General features: G+C 44.3%; 1 protein-coding gene and 2 long non-coding RNA genes across 3 annotated transcripts in view; 1 reads left to right on the top strand and 2 right to left on the bottom strand.

The window, feature by feature from the left end:
- Window positions 1–2,509, bottom strand: part of LOC309337460 — a 180,823-nt gene extending 178,314 nt beyond the window's left edge. Inside the window, exon 1 of the long non-coding RNA XR_014154323.1 lies at window positions 2,320–2,509. This is a non-coding gene — a long non-coding RNA (uncharacterized lncRNA). The remainder of the gene's footprint in view (window positions 1–2,319) is intronic.
- A 2,083-nt stretch (window positions 2,510–4,592) lies between these two features.
- On the top strand, window positions 4,593–6,762 carry LOC309337301 (uncharacterized protein). The gene is made up of 3 exons (XM_081854085.1): window positions 4,593–4,757; window positions 5,720–5,860; window positions 6,580–6,762. The coding sequence occupies exons 1-3, from the start codon at window positions 4,691–4,693 to the stop codon at window positions 6,711–6,713; spliced, it is 342 nt and encodes a 113-aa protein (XP_081710211.1). The 5' UTR covers window positions 4,593–4,690; the 3' UTR covers window positions 6,714–6,762.
- LOC309337491 lies at window positions 5,205–20,498 on the bottom strand. Its single transcript, XR_014154355.1, has 2 exons — window positions 20,116–20,498; window positions 5,205–5,428 (listed from the first exon to the last, which is right to left on the bottom strand). It is a non-coding gene; the product is annotated as an uncharacterized lncRNA (long non-coding RNA).
- Window positions 20,499–22,050: the final 1,552 nt, after the last annotated feature.

The raw sequence follows: 22,050 nt of genomic DNA, 5'->3' as shown, positions 1-22,050 counted from the left end.
GGAGGAGGAAGCATGTACAACTCCTCCTTGAGATCTGAGTTCAGGTAGGCGACATCTACATCAAAATGGTTCATCTTCCAACCTCTCTGTGCTGCTATCGCCAAGAGCGTTCTCAGAGTCTCCGCTCTCGAGGTTAGCGAATATACTTCTGTGAAGTGGACACCCTTTTTCTGTGTGAATACTCGGGCCACTAACCTCGCTTTATACTGTGGTTCTCCTGCTTCTGTGGGTTTCAAGCGGTAAACCCATCTGCAGCTCACGGCTTTTTCGCCCATCGGCAACTTCGTGAGGGAGAACACACCTAGAGACTCCATTGAGTTCATCTCCTTCTGCATCGCCTCACACCATTTGCTAGCTTCTTCCTGAGGCAACTTCTGAACATCCTCAAAGGATTCAGGTTCACATCTAGCCACACCAACCCAGACACTAGTGGCTTCATACCTTTCAGGTGGCTTTCCCTTGGTTGATCTTGCTGACCTCCTCAGCGTGAATTCTGGAACTGCGCCTGATTCACCTGGATCAACCCTACTATCCTCTGTGTCAGAAACATCCGCCTCTGACCTGCTGTGCCGTTTCGGGCGTACAGCTGGTTCTGCTGGTGAGGATGGTGCACTCCTTAGCTCAGACTTGACAGAGACCTGTGGAGGGGTCCTGGGACTCCCTTTTGGAGAGATACGGAGCCTCTCCCTTGGAGATCCCGGCTCTGGGCTCTGTGGCTGGGTACTGTGCACATCAGCAACAGGTTCAGCCTCACCCTCCTCTTCCTCATCTGAGTCTGATAGAACATCAAGGTTCCCATGAAGACGTTTCCACCCACTCTGCTCGCAAAACTCAGCACTGCCGCTAATAAGCAGCTTAGACTGGTTGCCAGTAGGGTATGCGAAACACCATGCCGTTGAACCCGGCTCATAGCCCACAAAGATCATCTTCCTAGATCTTGGCTCACCCTTTCTGCTCATGGCCTTTGGAATGAGAACCCAAGCCTCAGAACCAAAAACATGGAGAAACCCCACCTTCGGCTTTTTCTGATGCAACAAGAAAAACGGTGTGTTGCCTACCCTGGAATTGTACACTCGATTCTGCACAAAACATGCAGTCCTATAACTCTCAGCCCAAAAGCGCTGTGGCAAACCTGAGTCTGCCAACATAGCATTCGCTGCTTCCTGTAGCGTGCGAAACTTTCTCTCTGCAACCCCGTTCTGTTGTGGAGAGTAGGGGGCCATCAATCGATGATTGATACCCTTCTGCCTGAAAAACAATTGCAGCGCAGAACCTGTGAACTCCCCCCCCATGATCAGATTGAAAGGAAATCACCCAGGTAGAGAACTGCAGCTCTATCGCTGTGATCCAATCCCTGATCAGCGCAGCTGCTTCTGACTTACATTTAAGCGCAAAAACCCAAGAAAATCTCAAAAAATCGTCAATCAGAACCAGAATCCATTTAGACCCAGCTAAAGAAGGTGTTAGCATGGGACCAGACAAATCTGCATGCACAAGTTCAAAGGGTTTGCTGCTTCTCCTCTCTGACCTGGGGAATGTGCATATTGTGACCTTCGATAGCTTACAGGCTTGACAATCTAGGTATTTGTCACAAGCCTTGAACCTACTACCAATTGTGTTCTCTGCGGCCTTTCTCACAAGTGACCACCCAGCATGTCCAAATTTCCTGTGCCACAAGTGTATACAATCATGGTGTGGTGGGACATTTGCACACTGCACCTGTGTGTCTTCAATGGACTTTCCACTAGCCCCATTTTCCACCAGCCCCATTTTTCCACCAGTCCCATTTTTCCACCAGCCCCATTTTCAACAGGCATCTGCACCAGAAAGAGCCTGTCTTTTCTCTCAACACTGTAGATCTTCTTCGTAAAAGGAACAAGATTTGTTAGAAAACAAAACATCGAACCCATCAGCATTTAGTGATGTCACACTTAAAAGAGAGTGTGCAAGCTCTGGGACCACAAAAGCCTGCACCCAATGATCCAAAAAAGAACAATATAAAAACCCAGATTCAGTCAATGGTCTCTGAGACCCATCTGCTAATTTGACATAACGTTGAGTTTTAACTGTCTTGCAGTCCCTCAGGAGCTCTCGAGAATTTACGAGACTGTGAGTAGCTCCTGAATCGATAATTAGAGATAAAAAATGTCTCTGGCTGTTTTCCAAGGTTGCCATGGCGACGCTCGCACCCCCACCAGGGCCTCTGTCAGTGCCAGTGTCCTTCCTGGTTGCCATGGTTGCTGCAAGGCTGCTGCTGGTGTTCTCAGGCTCCGCTGTCTGAGAACCGCTGCTTATCTGTCTTCCTAGCAGGTGGCTGACCTTGCATTCCAGAGCCTCTGCAGAACAATGCCCTTCGCTGTTGGACTTCGCCTCAGAGCACAAACAACTCTTGGAGACTTTGGCTTTCCTAGAGCTCTTGGATCGGCCTGCACCCCCACTCCTGGGTGCCACATTGCCAGAGGAACAGCTTGCTACTGCCTTCCTCTTCCCAGCTCCTAGCCTTTCTCCAGCACACAGTCCATCACACAGATGTGTTGAAGCATAGAAACAGCTTCCCAACACAGTCCCAGCCTTTTCTGGACTTTCTGGGCGTCCCTCAGACCCTCCTGGGCTTTGTGCTCCCTTTGGGCATCCTCTAGCCCCCTCTGGTCTGGCTCCCACTGCGGCCTGACATGCCGTCTTCAGTGCCTGCCACGCGACCCAGGGCTTCTTCCCTTGGAGCTCTGGCAACAGTCAAGCATCAACGCTGGCCCTTAAAATGGCTAGCACCCTCTGCTCTCTCTCTAGAGCATCAGCCACGTCTGCTTTGGGCTGGGCCTGGACTGGATCAGCTTGCGTGCATTCTCACAGCTGCTTTCCCTCCAGCCAGTAGTACATGCACTCACTCCAGTCCTGCCAATTGGCCCCATTCAGTCTTTCACCGGGGATATTGTAGCTCTCATGGCCCTGCTGAGCCTGGACAGCAGCCATTTCCACCCACCGGGGCTTTAAGCGTACTCACACGTCTGCCAGCAAGCTGGACCTCTGAAGCAGCCGTCTCTCTTGGCTCTTGGCTCCGCTCTCCAGCATCTCCCACTGCCCTTCGTGGCAGGAGATCACAGCAACTCAAAGCTGGCGGTCTTCCTCCCTTCTCACACTTGTCAGGAAACACGTAACTCCCATGACCTATTCGTGTGAATATAAATCCTGCGTCCAGCCAGGCTTCCCTGCGCAGCCTTCTGTGTCTCCGAAGCTTAGAAGCTCTGACCTAGCAAGATAGCAGAGTAGCAGCAGCGGTCCTGCGTCCGTGTGAGAAAAGGGATAAATCAAGTCCAAAGACAGCTCGGTTCTTATCTCTAGAAGCGTTTATTTACAAGCCATAAATCAGTCTCATTCCATCAGAGCTTTCCGACATTTCTCCGTGCTTCAAAGCACCACATTCACAGCCTCTCAGTTGAGCTGTGTCTCTCAGGCAGAAGCGAAAGCAACTCTGCTCACAGACTGTGACGCACTTCTCTGCGTCAAGCTCCTCCCAGATACTGAAAGGATAATGAAAGTCTTGTTAATTGAAAAGAATACACTTCCTTCCCATGTAAGACAGCATCATTTGGAAGCTGAGCTCTAGGACATTCTGTACAGAGTTTCAGAATCTCGAGTTGGGTCAGTCCCAGCCTCTGCCACCCTAGCAGTTTGAAAGCGCACCAATGCAAGTAGATAAATAGGTACCACTGTGGCAGGAAGGTACAGTGGTATCTCGGGTTAATAACTTATTTCTTAACCTGAAACTGTTCTTAACCTGAGGTACCACTGTAGCTAATGGAGCCTCCCGCTGCCATTGCGCTGCCGCCGCACAATATATGTTCTCAGCCTGAAGCAAAGTTCTTAACCCGAGGTACTATTTCTGGGTTAGCGGAGTCTGTAACCTGAAGCATCTGAGGTATCACTGTACATGGCGTTTCCTTGTGCTCTGGCTTTTGTCGTGTTGTTCTGTTGCTCCAGAATCAGTTTAGTCATGATGGCCACATGACCTGGAAAGCTGTCTGTGGACAAACGCCGGCTCCCTCAGCCTGAAAGTGAGATGAGTGCCTCAACCCCATAGTTGTCTTTGACTGGACTTATCCGTCCATGGGTCCTTTACCTTTTACCTTTTTACTGGGGTATCACAAGCACTTAGGATTGTTAAAATTAAAAAGCTGTATGTTCTGGGCCTCAGAGCCCAATCAGCTTCTGAACTTGCCTGCCCTGATGCACCATGCTCCTGTTTTGATTTGCGTGCCTCAGTCAACCAGGAAATGTGGAGCTGGGCAGAGAACCCGTTGAAAGGAACGGGCATGCCTCCACCAAAGATAGCATCATAGGACCACTGAGGTATGGAACATTCTGTAGAGCATCCAGCTGAACCCACATCCCTTTAGGATCTGTTAAACAATCAGGACATAATGCACTTAATGGCTCAAGGAACCACCACCCACATCTCTGCTGCTCTTCAGAGCCACCCCAGAGCCCTCTTGTACCTTGAAGCCCACTAGAATGGGGTGAGCAGCCAAGAAGGCACCTCTTGGCCTTATATAATCACAGTATTGAGCCTCAGACGGAGAGAAATATTTGAGCTCTTCCTCCTCCTTATTACCAGGAAGCCTAGTCCTCTGTCTCCAAGCAATAACTCTTCAAAACAGTCTTTCGAATCAGACACAGCTTTCTCCTTGCTAACATGAAGCCACGCTTGGCTCAGGTCTGGCTGCTTGGAGTCTGTCTTTTGCTCTGCCTCAGCTGTGGAGGTAAGTCCCACCTGCCAATGGAAAAACATGGTAGGCCACCAATTCAAATGTGCTGTATGTCCACCACCTATCTTCCTACGAACTGGCGAACCCGTAAGCTATTTTCTTTCTCTTTTTAGCTCTGGCACCTATTTGGGGATAATGATTGAAAGTCTAACTTTGGAAAGTGCCAGATCAATACAGGCATCATCACCCACCGTGCTTGGGTCAGGGTATTGGCAGAGATGATTTCCACAGATCCCACTATGTCTCCTGTCCTTGTAATCCCTGCATGGTCCCAACTTCAGAAAGTTTTTCAGGGGAATGATGTTCTATTGCACAGGGCGGGGGGGGGCTTATTGTAACTTTATTTATTCACTTGTTAAAACATTTGATTTTTAAAAATCAAGGTAGTTTGCAATAGTCATAAGTGCAGCCTTTCCGCTCCCCAAGCAGTTCAACAACAAGTTTTGAAAAAATGTTTAATTGTTTGCATAAACTGGACAGCTTACAATGGCAGCTGCAGACAGTGCTCCTCCTATCATAGCTGCAGTGACACACACACACACACACACACACACACACACACACACCCGTTGGTGCAAACACTCTGGTGTTCACATCTGTTGATGTTGCCTATCTGGCTGTTGTAGGGTTGCCATACGTCGGAAGCAGTGTCCAAGCAGAAATCACTAAAAATGTTTGTGGAAATCCGTACATATGGCAACCCATGTCAATATTATCGTTTTGGGCAATTTTCCTTAAAAATAGCTCAAAAACCTCTTTATTCTTTTCTCTCTTTTTTGCAATTATGTCCCAAAAGCTCAACAACCCTCACTAATAATAATAAGAATAATAGCTCTACAACTTTAGTGTCACGAGTTTGGTGACTTAGAAGCTCAGGAAGGGACAAGACATGTAAACAAAGAAGCATGCCTTACAGCAGGTACCTCCCTCCCTCCCTCCCTTTCTTCTTTTAACAGCAAATGCCTTAATCTGTAGCCTGTGCAGTTCAGAGGGTCCAGGACAGCCGTGTATACAAGCTGCCCCATATGAAGAGAAATGCGCTGATGATCCACAAACAGGACACCCTGCAGCCTGCGTCTTGTACAGAATCACTTCAAGTGAGTGGTCCTTCTTGTCTTTCTCTCCCCGTCCCCCTTATTTTCAGTGCATTTCCATGAGTGGCTGATGGGGCATGGCTACTATGACCGGGTGCAGAGGAGGCCGGGGATCTTGCAACTTCAGTAGTACAAGTAGTACAATGGAAGCTTAGAGCTCGTTGTTCAAGCACCTCCTTCCGTTGTTCAAGCACCTCCTTCCAATGGAGCTCTAAGCTATCCTAATGCAGCCTCCATACAAAACCTGATTGCAAGCCTTCAGGAACATGGTGGAACATATTCCCCTGGAAATTCTTTGAAGCAACAATACCTGCAGGCAGTGAGAGAAACATGAATTTTCTAAGTTCACTTTTGATTCTCCAGTCAAACTCTAGCATGCCAAGGTACAGATGGGATCCTGGATAAGTCCATGTGATGCAGTCCACCTGGCTGAGGTATCTCAAGTCAGGGGCCAGGTTGGGCCCTCTGGCCAATGGCGTCCCAATTGCAGTGCTTCACCTAATGCCAGGGAAGAGTTGCCATTCATTCTTGAGGATAAGCAGGGGTGCTGGGTGCTATACCTGGCAACAGTGGTAGCAAAAACCTGCCCTTCAGCACAGACCCCCGTTTCCCCAGCTGTCACTGATGGGGACCTAGCAAGGGGTGGATCCTGACATTATCATCAAGCATCTTTCACCAGTTACTAACAGTAACCCAGATACTTTTCTTTCTCTTCCCTTCAGAAACTGGACGTGTGTTGCGCTACTACAAAAAATGCGGCTTCTATACCAGCGACTGCAAAACTCGAAAAGTCTACCAGGACGTACCGGAAGTGCACGAACTCGACTGCTGTAATGACAGAGACCACTGCCTTTGAATGCCGTCTAAGGAGGATGCTGTATTAAAAGAACTCCTATGTGAACAAATGGCTGTGCAATTTGAGTTATGTTGCTGTGTGGGGATTTCTATGTGAGTGGCCTCTGTGTGTGACCAGTGGCGTACATGTGTGCAGAATCTCAGCAGGTGAGTGGATGGGCATCTCAGGTGAGCTGGTATGTCAACAAGGTTTCCCCTGGCTGTATGCCATGGCTGCATTGAGCCTGGGTGCTCAAACCAAGTGACATCTTCCTTACTCGAGGTTCAGCTACTATGACTACTTATTGCCTGGTATTTTCTGCCTAGGAACAAGTGGGTGGGACCACCTCACCACAACAATCCTTTTGCAGAGAGCTGATTAGCCAGAGAACGGAAGATTGACAGAAAAATATTCAGGATTCTCTCTCCATTGAAATTCAGTACTGGAGGTTGGGGAAAATAGAAAGAGTGTAGTTTGGGAATCTAGTGGAAACTTAAGAACAAGTAGTAGTAGACCAGCCTCCACTGAACTTAGGTTTTTCATCTGGAGTGATGACTGCTTTCCGTTCATATATTTCTGGTGAATGAGTGTTTGGAAAAATCCAAAATTTTGGACTTCCGGGTTAGCGCCATCGGCAATGGCGGATTTGCTCTGACTGAGGGGAACCCGCTCTGTGAAATTTGGGTCTTGCCGCCGTGGCGAAGGCGGAGACCCCTTTAAAATCCCAGGCGAAGGAAGGCTGGGAACGTGGGATTCGGCTGACACCTACTCGCAGGGAAACCCCTTTTTGGGGGATCCGAAGCGACGTGGGGCGAGCAGCGTGGTGTTTTGAATCGACCGCTATTTTTACGGAGTGAAGCCACACAGCTATTGCCAGAGAGCCCTGACTTTTTCTTGTGGACAATTGGATTTTAAACAACAACCCGTGAGTAGATAGGGAAATTGGACTTAAGGGGAAAAAAACTTAATTTGGCTTTGAACGGGGAAGGTCTAAACAGGAAGTCCACCTTCCCTTTTTGGAAATAGATTGAAGGAAAGAACTTGTTAACTAAGGTCTTGGAAAGCCCTATGTAAAGGATTAAAACTCCACTGATTGAAAATATTATTAATACCTCCTTTGGAAGCAGGGGAACCCTGCAGGAGAAGGAGAAAATTTAGGAATTGAAGCGCCACGTCTCTAAACCTGGGAGCGGTCCGCGAGGAGCCCATCGACAGTGAACAGATAATTTTGACAGCTAGCTGTCAAGATACAAAAGATAGACTTTGTTTCCATTGTCCGCTTCTGCACTTAAAAAGAATGAAAGGTAACTAGAATTGTTACTGAGTTACTTTTGGGGTTTTTGGGACTGTGCAAGAAGGATTGATAAATGGAGACTGTTTCCCTCTAGAGGGAGTTTTGGGACATTGTTACAAGAATGCAGCTGGGAAATTAGCTTTAAAAATAAAGGCCCTGAGAAACCAGTTTTGACCCTGAACACTTCAAGGATGTCTGTTGAGAAGGAAGTAGCGTCTGTATTGAATAGGACATTTTATCTGCTGGGAAAGCTGCATGAACAGATAGATACCATGGCTACTAGTGTTGATATTTTGGGAACAAAAATGGGCATCAGCAAAGAAGTTGACAAGAATCCGGCACAGGAATTCTTTTTCATGGAACGTATTGAAGAACTAGAGAAGGAAAGAGTTGTTGTGAAAGTGAAGCAAGGGGGAGCCTCAACCCTACAGAGGCAAATGGAGGATTATAAGTGGAGGCCTTATATGACTGTAATTAAGAGAAGCCAGGTTTTGGAGATGGGAGCTTGGCTTGATCTGGAAGATCACCTTATATGGGGATCAAATGACTTTCGGGATACGAATTTGAGCCAGGGGGAGATTGGAGTATGTGTGGCCTTTGGATTTGGAAGAAGGGTGAAGCAAGGCTTGGAATACTTTATGGGCCCTATCTTTAAATATGGAAATCTGGCAGACCTGCTAAGAAGGAATATGACCATCGTTGGGTTGGAGCCCCCCCCCCCCCCCGAGATCTGTTATTTAATACCAAAGATTATCAAGAAGATCGGCAGACGGGACATGAAGAAGAGTTAAGAGCCTCGGATTTTAGATCTCCAGGTTGATGGACTGTTGGAGGTTGATGGAACTGTGGGTAGGGGCCGAGACCGGGGAGGGGAGACGGTGGAAGAAAATTGGGAATTTAAAATGTATATGTCGAGTCTTTTCTAATGATTTTTTTAATGGAAACTGGAAAAATCGTGGAATGAAATTTTTATAGCCCTAAGGGAAACGTCTTAAGAGAATAAGTTCAAATATATCAGTTTTAATGAGAAATAAGATTAAATAAAGTAAAAATGGATGGATAATTGGTGAAAGAGAGAATGAAAAATTACAGTATATTAAGATAAATTATTAGGATAAAAACAAAGATGAAGGATTTGCTGAAATACCTATCTGAACTAGAATATAAAGAGGGGAGGTGCGAGGAAGTCAAGGAAATAAGTTAAAGAAAAAAAATATGTAAAGGTTTGATTTGTTCTTTTTTTCTTTTTGATTGCATGTATTTTTAAATTTTTTCTTTCTTTCCTTTTTTCTTTTTCATCTGTTTTCGCTCCTTTATTTTTATTTTTTGGATGTGATTTGCTTTTATGTATTTTTTTGTTTGTTTTTTTTAATTTCTTTTGTAACCTTTAAAATTTCAATAAACATTACTTAAAAAAAAAAGGAAAAATCCAAAATTTTCTGCTGTGACGGAGGCCAAGCAAGAGGCTTCAAAACTCATTTCTTCAATTCATTGTAAAGTGGCTTTTTACTGAAGATTCTGGGTGAAGTCTTTTTAAGGGAAAAGGGTTCCATTTAATTAGTCCAACTTACCACCCTTGGGAGCATCTGAGGCTGTACAGAAAGGACCGCACAGAAATCCACTCAGTGGTTGCAGGGTCAGTAGCTGTGTGGCCTCCCAGCCAATTCACCTGGTAGCGCTGGTGAAATATGCCCTTTAGGTCCTCAAGTAAAATATACCCTTCTGTATCCAAACCTTTTAAAGTAAAAACTGATCTTTAGTCCAGGTCTGATGGTCCCTAGTCAGGTGAAGTTTCATGTGATGCAACCATCACGTATGCCTGGCTGCAGCTTCCTGCAATCCTTCCCCATAAGAGAGCATCAGGAGGTCTAGGACTATGAAACAACCATGTGAGTAGCACATATGGGCCTGGCTGAAGCTTCCTGGTGGTGAACAAGTAATCCCTACATGTAAAAAGGTCGCTGAAGTCTGGGACACTCTGTACTGCATCCGGCTGGTTCCTCAGCTTCAGCCCATTTGGATTTGTCCAAACAAGCAGTATATTATGCACCTAAAAAGCTCCTTGTGCCTTTTGAGACTAGCAGGGACAGGTGCCCTGAGGAAAAAAGAAGGTGCCTCTGAGCCTCATATAATGAAAGTCTTGTTAAATGAAAGGAATACACTTCCTTCCCATGTAAGACAGCATCATTTGGAAGCTGAGCTCTAGGACATTCTGTACAGGATTTCAGAATCTTCAGACTTCCGGGTCGGCGCCATCGCCGAATGGCGGACTCCCTCCGAACTCCGGAGGGAGCCTGCTGGGCAGGGGTCGGGTCCCGCCGCGCCGGCGACGCGGGGACCCTCAAAAACCATGGGCGGTGATGCCCATGGACTTGGTGACTCGGCGGGCACCGTTTGCGCCCCCCGACCCGCGAAGGAGCCTTTTTAAAGGCTGCGGAGCGGGTGACGGGGGTGTGTGGTGCTATGAGTCCACTGCTTCCCCTGCCTAGCGAAGCCGCATGCCATTCGACGGAGAGCGCCGACTTCTTCTTTTGAAAATTTGGATTAAAAAGAACAACCCGTGAGTAAACTTATCGGACTTAAAAGGAAAAATTTGTTTTACGAATTCGGAGCGAGCAGGGGAGGTGCAAAAAGGAAGTCCGCCCCCCCCCCCGTTGTAGATATTTTAACGCAAGGATTTGACAACTAAGATTGAGAGAAGAATTTGTTTATTCGAAAAAAGTTAATTTCACGAAGGGAAATTACAAGTAATTGTGCTGGAGGAGAAGAGTGGTCTGTGAGAACTAAAATGTAACCCCCCGGGAACCGGGAGCGATCCGTTATGAGAGACTGGTGAAGAGACATAGAAATTTTGACAGCTGTCAAAGCAGCTGTCAAAGTAGGAGAATAAAAGAGAACTTTGTTACGATGTCTTTGCTGGTTAGATTCATTACAATTTGGATACAAATTATTGAAAACAAGGGCAACAAGTTATTTGACTTTTGGGTCTGATTTGGAAGGAAACTAAGTTACCATATTCCCTCTAGAGGGAGTTCTGGGACATTGCAAGAGTGGCAGCAAATGGAAAAATACTCATGGAATTGAACAGAATTTGTTATCTCCTGGGAAAGCTGCAACAACGAAGCATTATTTTGTCTACAGAGGTTTCTACACTAAAGGAGACAATGGATTTATCTATTGAAGAAAGGAAGGGACTTGACGTAAGTTTATGTTCCTGAATAAATAAAGCCTCTGTAGAGGAATTAGAAGTTTTTGAATTAGAAGGTTTTTGCAGCGGAACAGGAAAAGAAACCTGAGGAATAAGAACTGGACTAAACTCGAAGTTGGAACATTTGGGACATCCAGACTTTAAAAGGATCAAGAAACAGAATTTGAGTTATACTCTTAAATATAGAGGTCTGGATGGAAGAAGAATGATCTTTTCTGAGAGTTTCTCTAAGATTGGACCTTTTGAAATTAAAAACTACCAAAAAGACGGCAAAGTGGAATTGAGAGAGATTTAGACATGGACGTGGGATCTCCAGGCCGGCAGTAGACAGATGGATGGATTTTGGGGATCGAAACCGGGAAAGGGGGGAGGGAGATTTGGAACCCAAAGGCTGTAAAATTATATCTTCTTATTTTCTCTTGTTTTACTTTGTGTGATAAAAATAGGGGAATTCGTGGAAGGGAACTGGGGTCGATCTTAGGGAAGTATAAAAAATACAAAGAGAAATGGTTAAATAAGATAAATTAATTTTGAACAAATGGGCTAATTATAATTATAATAAGGTTTTAAAATTTGGGGTAAGAATTTGTGGAACTAATCCAATGGAAATGGAATACAAGAGGGGGAGGGGGGAAGTCCTGGAAAGATGTTAATGAAATTAAGGTTTTAAGTGTAAACTCTATTTTTCTCTTTTTTCTTTTTTTTTCTTTTCTATTCTGGAAACTTTAATAAAGGATTTCAGAATCTCGAGTTGGGTCAGTCCCAGCTTCTGCCAACCTAGCAGTTTGAAAGCGCACCAATGCAAGTAGATAAATAGGTACCGCTGTGGCAGGAAGGTACAGTGGTATCTCGGGTTAAGAATTTATTTCTTTCTGGAGGTCCGTTCTTAACCTGAGGTACCACTGTAGCTAATGGAGCCTCCCACTGCCATTGCGCCGCCGCCGCAGAATATGTGTTCTCAGCCTGAAGCAAAGTTCTTAACCCGAGGTACTATTTCTGGGTTAGTGGAATCTGTAACCTGAAGCATCTGTAACCTGAAGCATCTGTAACCTGAGGTATCACTGTACATGGCGTTTCCGTGTGCTCTGGCTTTTGTCGTGTTGTTCTGTTGCTCCAGAAGCGGTTTAGTCATGATGGCCACATGACCTGGAAAGCTGTCTGTGGTCAAACGCCGGCTCCCTCGGCCTGAAAGTGAGATGAGTGCCTCAACCCCATAGTTGTCTTTGATTGGGCTTATCCGTCCAGGGGTCCTTTACCTTTTACCTTTTTACTGGGGTATCACAAGCACTTGTCCCTCGCAAGCACTTAAGATTGTTAAAATTAAAAGCTGTATGTTCTGGGCCTCAGAGCCCAATCAGCTTCTGAACTTGCCTGCCCTGATGCACCATGCTCCTGTTTTGGTTTGTGTGGCTCAGTCAACCAGGAAATGTGGAGCTGGGCAGAGAACCCACTGAAAGGAACGGGCATGCCTCCACAAAAGATAGCATCAGAGGACCACTGAGGTCTGGGACATTCTGTAGAGCATCCAGCTAAACTCACATCCCTTTAGGATCTGTTAAACAATCAGGACATAATGCACTTAATGGTTCAAGGAACCACCACCCACATCTCTGCTGCTCTTCACAGCCACCCCAGAGCCCTCTTGTACCTTGAAGCCCACTAGAATGGGTTGAGCAGCCAAGAAGGCCCCTCTCGGCCTTATATAATCACAGTATTGAGCCTCAGATGGAGAGAAATATTTGAGCTCTTCCTCCTCCTTATTACCAGGAAGCCTAGTCCTCTGTCTCCAAGCAATAACTCTTCAAAACAGTCTTTCTAATCAGACACAGCTTTCTCCTTGCTAACATGAAGCCACGCTTGGCTCAGGTCTGGCTGCTTGGAGTCTGTCTTTTGCTCTGCCTCAGCTGTGGAGGTAAGTCCCACCTGCCAATGGAAAAACATGGTAGGCCACCAATTCAAATGTGCTGTATGTCCACCACCTATCTTCCTAAGAACTGGCGAAGCCGTAAGCTATTTTCTTTCTCTTTTTAGCTCTGGCACCTATTTGGGGATAATGATTGAAAGTCTAACTTTGGAAATAATGCAGACCTGGAGAAAAGTTTTGATACTATTAAGTGCCAGATCTATACAGGCATCATCACCCACCGTGCTTGGGTCAGGGTATTGGCAGAGATGATTTCCACAGATCCCACTATGTCTCCTGCCCTTGTAATCCCTGCACGGTCCCAACTTCAGAAAGTTTTTCAGGGGAATGATGTTCTATTGCACAGGGCGGGGGGGGGGCTTATTGTAACTTTATTTATTCACTTGTTAAAACATTTGATTTTTAAAAATCAAAGTAGTTTGCAATAGTCATAAGTGCAGCCTTTCCGCTCCCCAAGCAGTTCAACAACAAGTTTTGAAAAAATGTTTAATTGTTTGCATAAGCTGGACAGCTTACAATGGCAGCTGCAGACAGTGCTCCTCCTATCATAGCTGCAGTGACACACACACATACACACACACACACACACACACACACACGTTGGTGCAAACACTCTGGTGTTCACATCTTGAAAGTAATTTATTACGGTCATAGACCAGAAGAAAAACAAAAAACAACGGTAGTTTACAAGGGGAGTAATGGTGTCAATTTAAAAATTATACATAAAAGCAATGCACATATGCACACACACACACACACACACACGCGCGCGCGCTGCAATATATGTGTAAACTTAAAAAGAGTGGGCTTGTCCGGGGGTCAAGTCTTTTACTTTTTTACAGCTAATGCCCTCCGCTTGATCGCAGCCGCAGAAAATTTGGCCACTTTCAGTGTTACTTCTGGGTTTTTGTCTCCTAGTAGGATTTTCAGCCGCTGAGATTCAGATCGACCTGGAAATTTCTGAACGATAGGGGAAATAAACAGTGACCTGATATCCCCATAGAGGTCGCAGTGTAGCAACACATGTGAAGCCGTTTCCACCTCTTTCAGACCACATGGGCAGACTCGTTCAGCATAGGGTTTGCCCACATATCTGCCCTTTAGTAAGGCAGATGGCAGTACATCAAATCTGGTAAGGGTAAACGCCCGCCTGTATTTTGCGATTTGTAAGTCCAGCAAATATGGTGTTAAATTGAACCCTTTTCCATAGTCTTGGATAGCTGGATATTTATCTATCTTGCTCATATGGTCCTGAAGCTCTACATCTCCTATTCGCTGGCTCACCATCCTTTTAGCCTTTTCAAAACCTGAGGCTATAAGTTCTTGTGGGGAAAGCCCCAGGCCCTTCAATTTTTCATAGAGCAACAATCTCCATTTAGACTGGAACGGGTCTAATAGAGTCAAGGGAGCCACTCCCACTGGGAAAAATATGAGTTTTAGCCAGAAGTGAATCTTCAGGATCCATATCCTGGCATTGATAGGGAGTTGACCTACCTCCAGCCTAATGGCTGTGTTGGAAACACAGGTAGGTAACCCTAGTAGGGAGCGGTAAAATTTAGTTTGTACAGATTCCAGAGACTTGAATTTTTGACAATTAAATATCTGGGTGCCATACATCAGTTGTGGAAGTATTTTTGCGACAAAGACCTGGGAGGCAGCAGGAACATATTGACCTCCTTTTCTATAAAAGAAACTTATGATAGCTCTGGAAGATCTTTGCGCATTTGCAATGGAATTCTTAATCTGATGGCACCAGGATCCCTTCTCATCAAAGATTATTCCAAGATATCTAAAGGATGTTACTTGCTCAATAGGTTGGTTATTAATTTTCCATTTGTGTCGGAGTCTTCTCTTGGAGAACACCATAATTTTTGATTTAGTGTAATTTATTATTAGGTGTTCAGCTTCGCAATATTCTGTAAGAGCTCGTAAAAGTTTTCTTAGTCCCACACAAGAGAAGGAAATAAGTGCCGCATCATCTGCGTACAAAAGGACTGGGATTGGTATATTATTTAGGTTTGGGGGATGAGTACTTGCATCCTCCATCTTTCTAACTAAGGAGTTTATGTAGAAATTAAATAAAATAGGGGCAAGAACACAGCCTTGCTTGACACCATGGAAACTTTGGATTTCCTTTGATAGGTTCCCATAACGGTCACATCTAACACGGATCCGAGTATTTTCATGTAGTCTGCGGATGAGAAGCAAAAGACGTCTATCGATGTTTGTGGCACTTAATTTTTCCCAAAGTCTGTGCCGGGGTATCAAATCGAAAGCTGATTTGAAATCTATAAAGGCTACATAGAGGGAGCCTCCTTTCTTTGAGGTGTATTTCTCCACTAGATGTTGCAATACCAGTCCTTGGTCTAAAGTTGATCTATGTGCCCTGAAACCAGCCTGGGCTTCCTTAAGGATGTGCTCCCATTCCAGCCAGTCCGCAAACTTTTCACGTAAGTGAGTTGCGTAAAGTTTGCTAATAATGCTTAAGAGGCTGATTGGTCTGTAATTGGCTGGATCAAGTTTACAGCCTTTCTTGAAGATGGGAACAATGATTGCCAATCCCCAGTCCTCTGGTATTATTGCTGTTTGGTCTATGCTAGTGAATAGGGTGGCAAGGACTGGGGCCCACCAGTCAATATTGGCTTTGAGAAGCTCAGGGGAGATATTATCTGCTCCCGGGGCTTTTCTGTATTTGAGTGCCTGAATAAGCCTCCTGACCTCCGCAACCGACACCGGAGGCCACTCATCACCTGCCGCACACTGTGTTAGTGGCTGTGTCAAAGGCAGAGCTGAATATAATGATTGGAAGAATGCCTCCCAAGTCCCTGCAGGTATAGTATACTCCACTTCTGAGGAGGTAGATCGCACTCCATTCGCTACCATTCTCCAGAAGGTGGCCGAGTCTCTCTCTCTGGATGCATCTATTAGGCATTTCCATTCTCTTTTCTGTGCCAGGAGTTTTTTGTTTTTAATCAGGATTTTATAGTTTCGTTTATCTTCAAACCAGACCGTGGGGAGTTGGGGTAGATTGGCAGATCTATAATTCTTATATTTTTTCAGTAAATTTAGCTTCATGTCCTGGCATTCTTGATCAAACCAGGGTTTGGAGTTTTTATATACTGAGGATTGCCTATTTGACCTGTTCCTTTTTTCCTTCAGGGAATCTTGGAGGAGTGAAATTAACTCCTGAAATAAATTTATTTTTAATTCATGGCTTGAGGAAGTTATAAGGTTATCTCTCTTAGTGAGGAATTCCTTTGAGCATAGCCTACTTGAAATTTCCTTATGCAGTTCGTCTGTCCATCTAATACGAGAATATCTGAGCTCCAAAGCTGAAGGGCTCGAATATTCAATTTTCTCAGCGCAGGATAAATCCTTCCCCGCAACTACAAGTGCACTTAATGGCAGATGGTCACTATCTAAGCGCTCCTCCACTTTACATTCCAGAACTTTGTTTTGAAGATCATACGACACGATTATATAATCAATTGTGGAGGCGCCATTGTTAGATATAAATGTGAATTCTCCGACCTTCTCCCCCTCAGTACGGCCATTCAGTATAACCAGGTCCAGCTTATTGACCAGGTGTAATAGGCATAAGCCAGCATAATTACAGCCTTTATCCTTTGAGATTCTAGCTGGTATTGAGTGGGCTTCCTCTATAATGGGGGCTGTTTCATGGAAATGGGCATACAAAGCCTCATCAGATTGTCCAGTTCTGGCATTTAGGTCGCCAGCCACCACTACAGAGGCATCAGGGAATTGATTTGATAGTTTGTCAAGATACTGTTCTAACTGAGCCCAGGTATTTCTTATCAGTTTTTTCTCTCTTTGTGGGGGTAGGTATACGTTAATCAGCAGCAAGCTGTGGGTTCTCCACCGTACTTGCACAGCTGTGGCCAGGTGGTCTAATGGGTCTAGTTTTTTAAATATGGCCCTCAGCCTTGTTGAGATTAAAGTAACTAACCCACCTTTAACTCGCCCCCCTCTAGTACTCAAAAGACCTGGGAGGGAGAACGCAGAAAAGCCATTTAACTCCACTTCGCTTGTGCTCCAGGTCTCCTGGAGAAACACAATGTCATGTCTCTGGATATATTTAGTAAAGGATTGGTCAGAAGCCCTCTTTTGCCAACCTGCAATATTCCAAGTTAGCAAGGTAAGGTTGCACGTTGTCTTGCCAAAAGTTGATCTTAGTCAATTTGTCTTTAAAAGGTTTTTAGGGCCTATCTTTTTGTCTATTGATTGAGTTTCGTTCATTTTGGCAATGTCCATAGATGTATCGCTCAAGTACTCAATGAAATCGAATGAAGGATGCAGCGTGCTAACATTGGTGATCAGTACTCCTTTTTTTGGCGAATCTACCTTGAGGTGTTCTATTTGTCTAGTACCAAGTTCGTCCTCATCTAGGTATCTCATGCTGGTCCAAGAGCGCGTTGTGGTTGTCATAGGGATGGTTTCCTTCTTAGGTGATAATTTGTTACTGTCCCTTACGCACTGTGTTAGATCTGTTGCTATCAGGTTTATCTCTGCAACTGCAGAGGTATTATAAAAGTAGTCTTTCATGGTTGCCATAGGGATGGTTTCCTTCTTGGATGGTAGTTTATTACTGTCCCTTGCGCACTGTGTTAGATCTGTTGTTAATAGGTTTATCTCTGCAGTTGCAGAGGTATTGTAGGAGTAGTCCTTCATGGGGTCTATCTTGACTTTTTCAGAGAGGTACTCTTTCTTTAATTGGTCCGTTGCCGGATCTTTCTCTCTTGCTTTTTCCTGAGCATTCATCTCTGTTAGCTTATTTCTAAGGGTCTCCAATCTTCCCAAGATCTCAGATTGGGCAAGGAAAGGCAACAATCCAAACTGATTTATTAATGCCTTTTCTTCTGGATAGAAGTTATCAGTCCCCTCATTAGGCAGTCTCATCTCCTGTCTTAGTTTCAAGGGCCCTTGCTCAATGTGTTCCAGTTTGTCTTTTGAGTGTCCTCTCTCCTCCTTTGATTTACAAGTAAATCTTATCTCAGCTGTCGTAATATCATCAGGAAGCAAATTCAAACATGTGCTGTTTTCAAAAAATCTTGTTACCGTTATCCTTTTCTTTAACAGCAAGTGTCTTGATCTATATATATATTTGGCCAAGTTTTGGTCTTTGAAGGAGGCAATCACTCGCAGGGAGTATCCATTGTAGAATATGAAATCTACTGAGGTAATGTCATTTAATCTTATTTTCCCTGGCAGCATATCATCTAAAGTGTTCACAAAATGCACCGAGCGTTCTTTCTGTGTAAGGAAGCCCTTTGGCTTCGGGTAGTTTAAAAAAGCCAACTTCCTATCTGCCAGTATCAGTTTCCATCCTGTATCCTGGGACAGATCTTGCCCTGCTACTGGCTCGTCTTGAGATCTGCCATAATCAATGATATGGGGTGAGTCTTCTTTGATATTTGTGGATCCTTGAGGTTTCAGCATAGAGCACCCGAGTAGTGATTTCGTTTCCTCACTTGTTTTGTTAGGCAGCAATGGTGTTTCTTTCAAAGACTTCAGCTGGATCTTTTTTTCTGGATCCACACTGTTATTCTCTCTGCTGCCATGTGTAGTAGGTTTGTTAGAGTTTGTTTTTGATTTTGTTGGAATCAGCTTATATAGTCTTTTCCAACATACTTTACATGCACGGCGGTTTATGACAGATTTCCTTGTAGTTTTTATGTTCTTACTTTTCTTTTTAGTTTCAGCTTTCTTCTTGTGGGATCTCTTGCTGATACCTCGCTTCTTTTGATTTACTTGAGTAGAAGATTCAGTTTTGGGGACAGAGACATACAACCCTATGTCCTTTCCTTGGTGTAAATGATTTTCCGCTGATGATCCTTGTGTGCACTTGCTGGTTGCTGGTTGCTTTATAAGTTCTGGCTCTTGAAAGATGGTTGGTGGATCAGCACCATGAAATTCTGGGCCTTTAGCTTGGAGGGAGTAATTTTCCACTAGTGTCAGGAGCAACCCATTTGTTATTGTTAAATATTTTTTCATAGCTGCCAGGTCCAGATTTATAGAGAGCAGCCAGTCCTGAGGATAGCAGTCATTGTTTTCCGTCTGGGAGCCCATAGATGAAGTCTGGGTTTTCTGGGAGTTTTGGGTTTCTTCCTGTAACTCTGAGGATAATATCTCAGCCAAGACTATTTCATGGGCCAGGCTCATTGTATTTCTATTTTGGTTGTTATTCTCCGAGTCCTGTATTCCTCTAGGGAGGGTTGAGTGATCTTGAGCAGCAGAGGAAAAGAGAAGGGCCTCATCCTGCTTCAACTCAAACATCTCAGCCATCTTTTGCTCATTTCCATTTCCATTCTCGTTATCCCTTGTATGTGAAAAGTATTGTGTGATTTTACTCTGTTTCTCAGGGCACTCCTGGAACAATGGGCTTGTCACTATCCCCAGGTCCCTACGTTTCTTTCTAGTAAGTACCATTTGTAGATCTTTGTTACCAGTCAGGGGTTATTCTTCCTATTTCAAAAACTTGTCTCTTAGGAAGTCAGGGACTCCACCCAACTGAAGACTAAAGTCCAAATTGAGGCAAAGTTTGGGATAGCAGTTTGTAATTTGATAGCTTATAGTTCAGAGCATAACACGGGGTTGGAAATAAATTAGCTGTCGCCCGTTTTCCTTATTATTGGACAGGCTTGAGGAGAGCGGCAGCGTGAGGAGTAAACCCTCCGGACATTAGATAACAGGGAGGGCTTTTTTTTAAAAAACCAACAAGCTAAAAGAACTATTAGAACTATTTAACTACTCTGGAGGAGTTAAAATATATTAAAAAGGAGTGTCAAAAGTTGGCACGGTGTCGAGCCTGTTTAAAAAACAAGTTTAAGAACTTGCCTCGGATAGCCTCCAGAGCTCTGCAACTAGTTCGGCGGCCATCTTCCTCCCCTGCCAAGCCGCAGTTCACATCTGTTGATGTTGCCCATCCGGCTGTTGTAGGGTTGCCATACGTTGGAAGCAGTGTCCAAGCAGAAATCACTAAAAATGTTTGTGGAAATCCGTACATATGGCAACCCATGTCAGCATTATCGTTTTGGGCAATTTTCCTTTAAAATAGCTCAAAAACATCATTATTCTTTTCTCTCTTTTTTTGCAATTTCGTCCCAAATGCTCAACAACCCTCACTAATAATAATAAGAAGAATAGCTCTACAACTTTGGTGTCTAGATTTTTACTTTTTGAAATATGGCAACTCTCAGCTGCTGCTTGGCACCTGCCACTCTCAAGAGGCTCACTAGAGGACCCTTTCTGCAAAGTCTCTACAATGCTGGAGCTGGCTGACCCTCAGATGCCTGTTATGGGGATGTGGCAGAGGGGAGGGTCCTCCTGGTTCTAGGCAGCCTGAGACGCAGCCAATCACGTTCTGCCGAACTCCGTGGGGCTCAATTTACACCTTCTGTAAGAACCCCCAATATATTTTTTAGACTCAGGGCATCTCAGTATTTTTATTTTTGTTTTTGTTTTAGAATTTTTATTGCAAAGTAAATACATCATTACCAAAGTAAATACATCATTACCAAGTTATACATAAAGAATAATAGAAAGAAAAATAAATAAATAAATAAAGGGGGAAAGGGGGAAACAGCAAAGAAAAGTAGACCGTAAAAGAATAAAGAAAAGTATAATATTTCAATACAGTAAACACTATTTTACAAAATAATAATAGTAATAGACTTCCATCACTCTCACAACACTTCCTTTCACATTTCATATTTTATCTGTATTTCAGTATTACTTTCAATATATTGATTGATATATATATGTATATATGTATGTTTCCCCTTTTCCATTCACGAGGTCATTCTAGTCACAGCCAAATTTTTACTTTAGAACCTTGTCTTTCTAAATACCGTATTTTTTGCTCTATAAGACTCACTTTTTCCCTCCTAAAAAGTAAGGGGAAATGTGTGTGCGTCTTATGGAGCGAATGCAGGCTGCGCAGCTATCCCAGAAGCCAGAACAGCAAGAGGGATTTTTGCTTTCACTGCGCAGCGATCCCTCTTGCTGTTCTGGCTTCTGAGATTCAGAATATATTTTTTTCTTGTTTTCCTCCTCCAAAAACTAGGTGCGTCTTGTCGTCTGGTGCGTATTATAGAGCGAAAAATACGGGAATCATTCAACCACTTCCTTTCCTTCTTGACTGTATTCATTGCCTTTAGTCTTATTATATCTGTCAATTTGGCCAGTTCCAAATGTTCACATAATTTACATAACCATTCTTCTTTGGTCGGTACCTGGTTACCCCTCCAGTACTTAGCCACCAGGATTCTCACCGCTGATGTCACGTAGAGAAAGAATTTAGTATTTTCTCTAGAAATATCACCATTCAATACTCCCAAAAGGTATGTTTCTGGTCTTTTGCTATGTGAAGTTCTTAGTAACTTTTTTATTTCTTCATGGATCATGTCCCAGAACTTTCTGATCAGCATTCTTCTTCTTTGAAGGAAACAACTAGTTTGGTGACTTAGAAGCCCAGGGATGGGACAAGACATGTAAATAGAAAAGCCTTTCTTACAACAGATGATTTTCTCTTTCTTTCTTTCTTTCTTTCTTTCTTTCTTTCTTTCTTTCTTTCTTTCTTCTTCCATTGACAGCAAATGCCTTAATCTGTAGTGTGTGTAATTCAGAGGCTGAAGGACTGCCGTGTGTACCAGTTGCCCCATATGTACAAAAATGCCCTGATGATCCACATACAGGACACCCTGCAGCCTGCATCTTATACAGAATCACTTCATGTGAGTATTCCTTCTTGTCTTTCCCTCCCCCTTATTTTCAGTGCATTTCCATGGGTGGGTGGTGGGGCATGGCTAGTATGACTGGGTGCAGAGGAGGTCGGGGATCTTGCAATTTCAGCAGAACAAGAACTACGAGAGAAGCACCTCGTTCTTATGGAAGCTCTAAGCTACGCTAATGT

This window comes from Podarcis erhardii, assembly GCF_964252035.2.
Source record: "Podarcis erhardii genome assembly, chromosome: 2".
Taxonomy (NCBI): domain Eukaryota; kingdom Metazoa; phylum Chordata; class Lepidosauria; order Squamata; family Lacertidae; genus Podarcis; species Podarcis erhardii.
This window is presented reverse-complemented; position numbering and strand designations above follow the sequence as displayed.

Bases quoted from the DNA above. Each gene is read 5' to 3' on its own strand.
- LOC309337301 (XM_081854085.1), top strand. From the start codon at position 4,691: ATGAAGCCACGCTTGGCTCAGGTCTGGCTGCTTGGAGTCTGTCTTTTG. The intron at 4,758-5,719 runs GTAAGTCCCACC...TTCTTTTAACAG, and splicing joins GCTCTGCCTCAGCTGTGGAG to CAAATGCCTTAATCTGTAGC. The intron at 5,861-6,579 runs GTGAGTGGTCCT...TCTTCCCTTCAG, and splicing joins CTTGTACAGAATCACTTCAA to AAACTGGACGTGTGTTGCGC.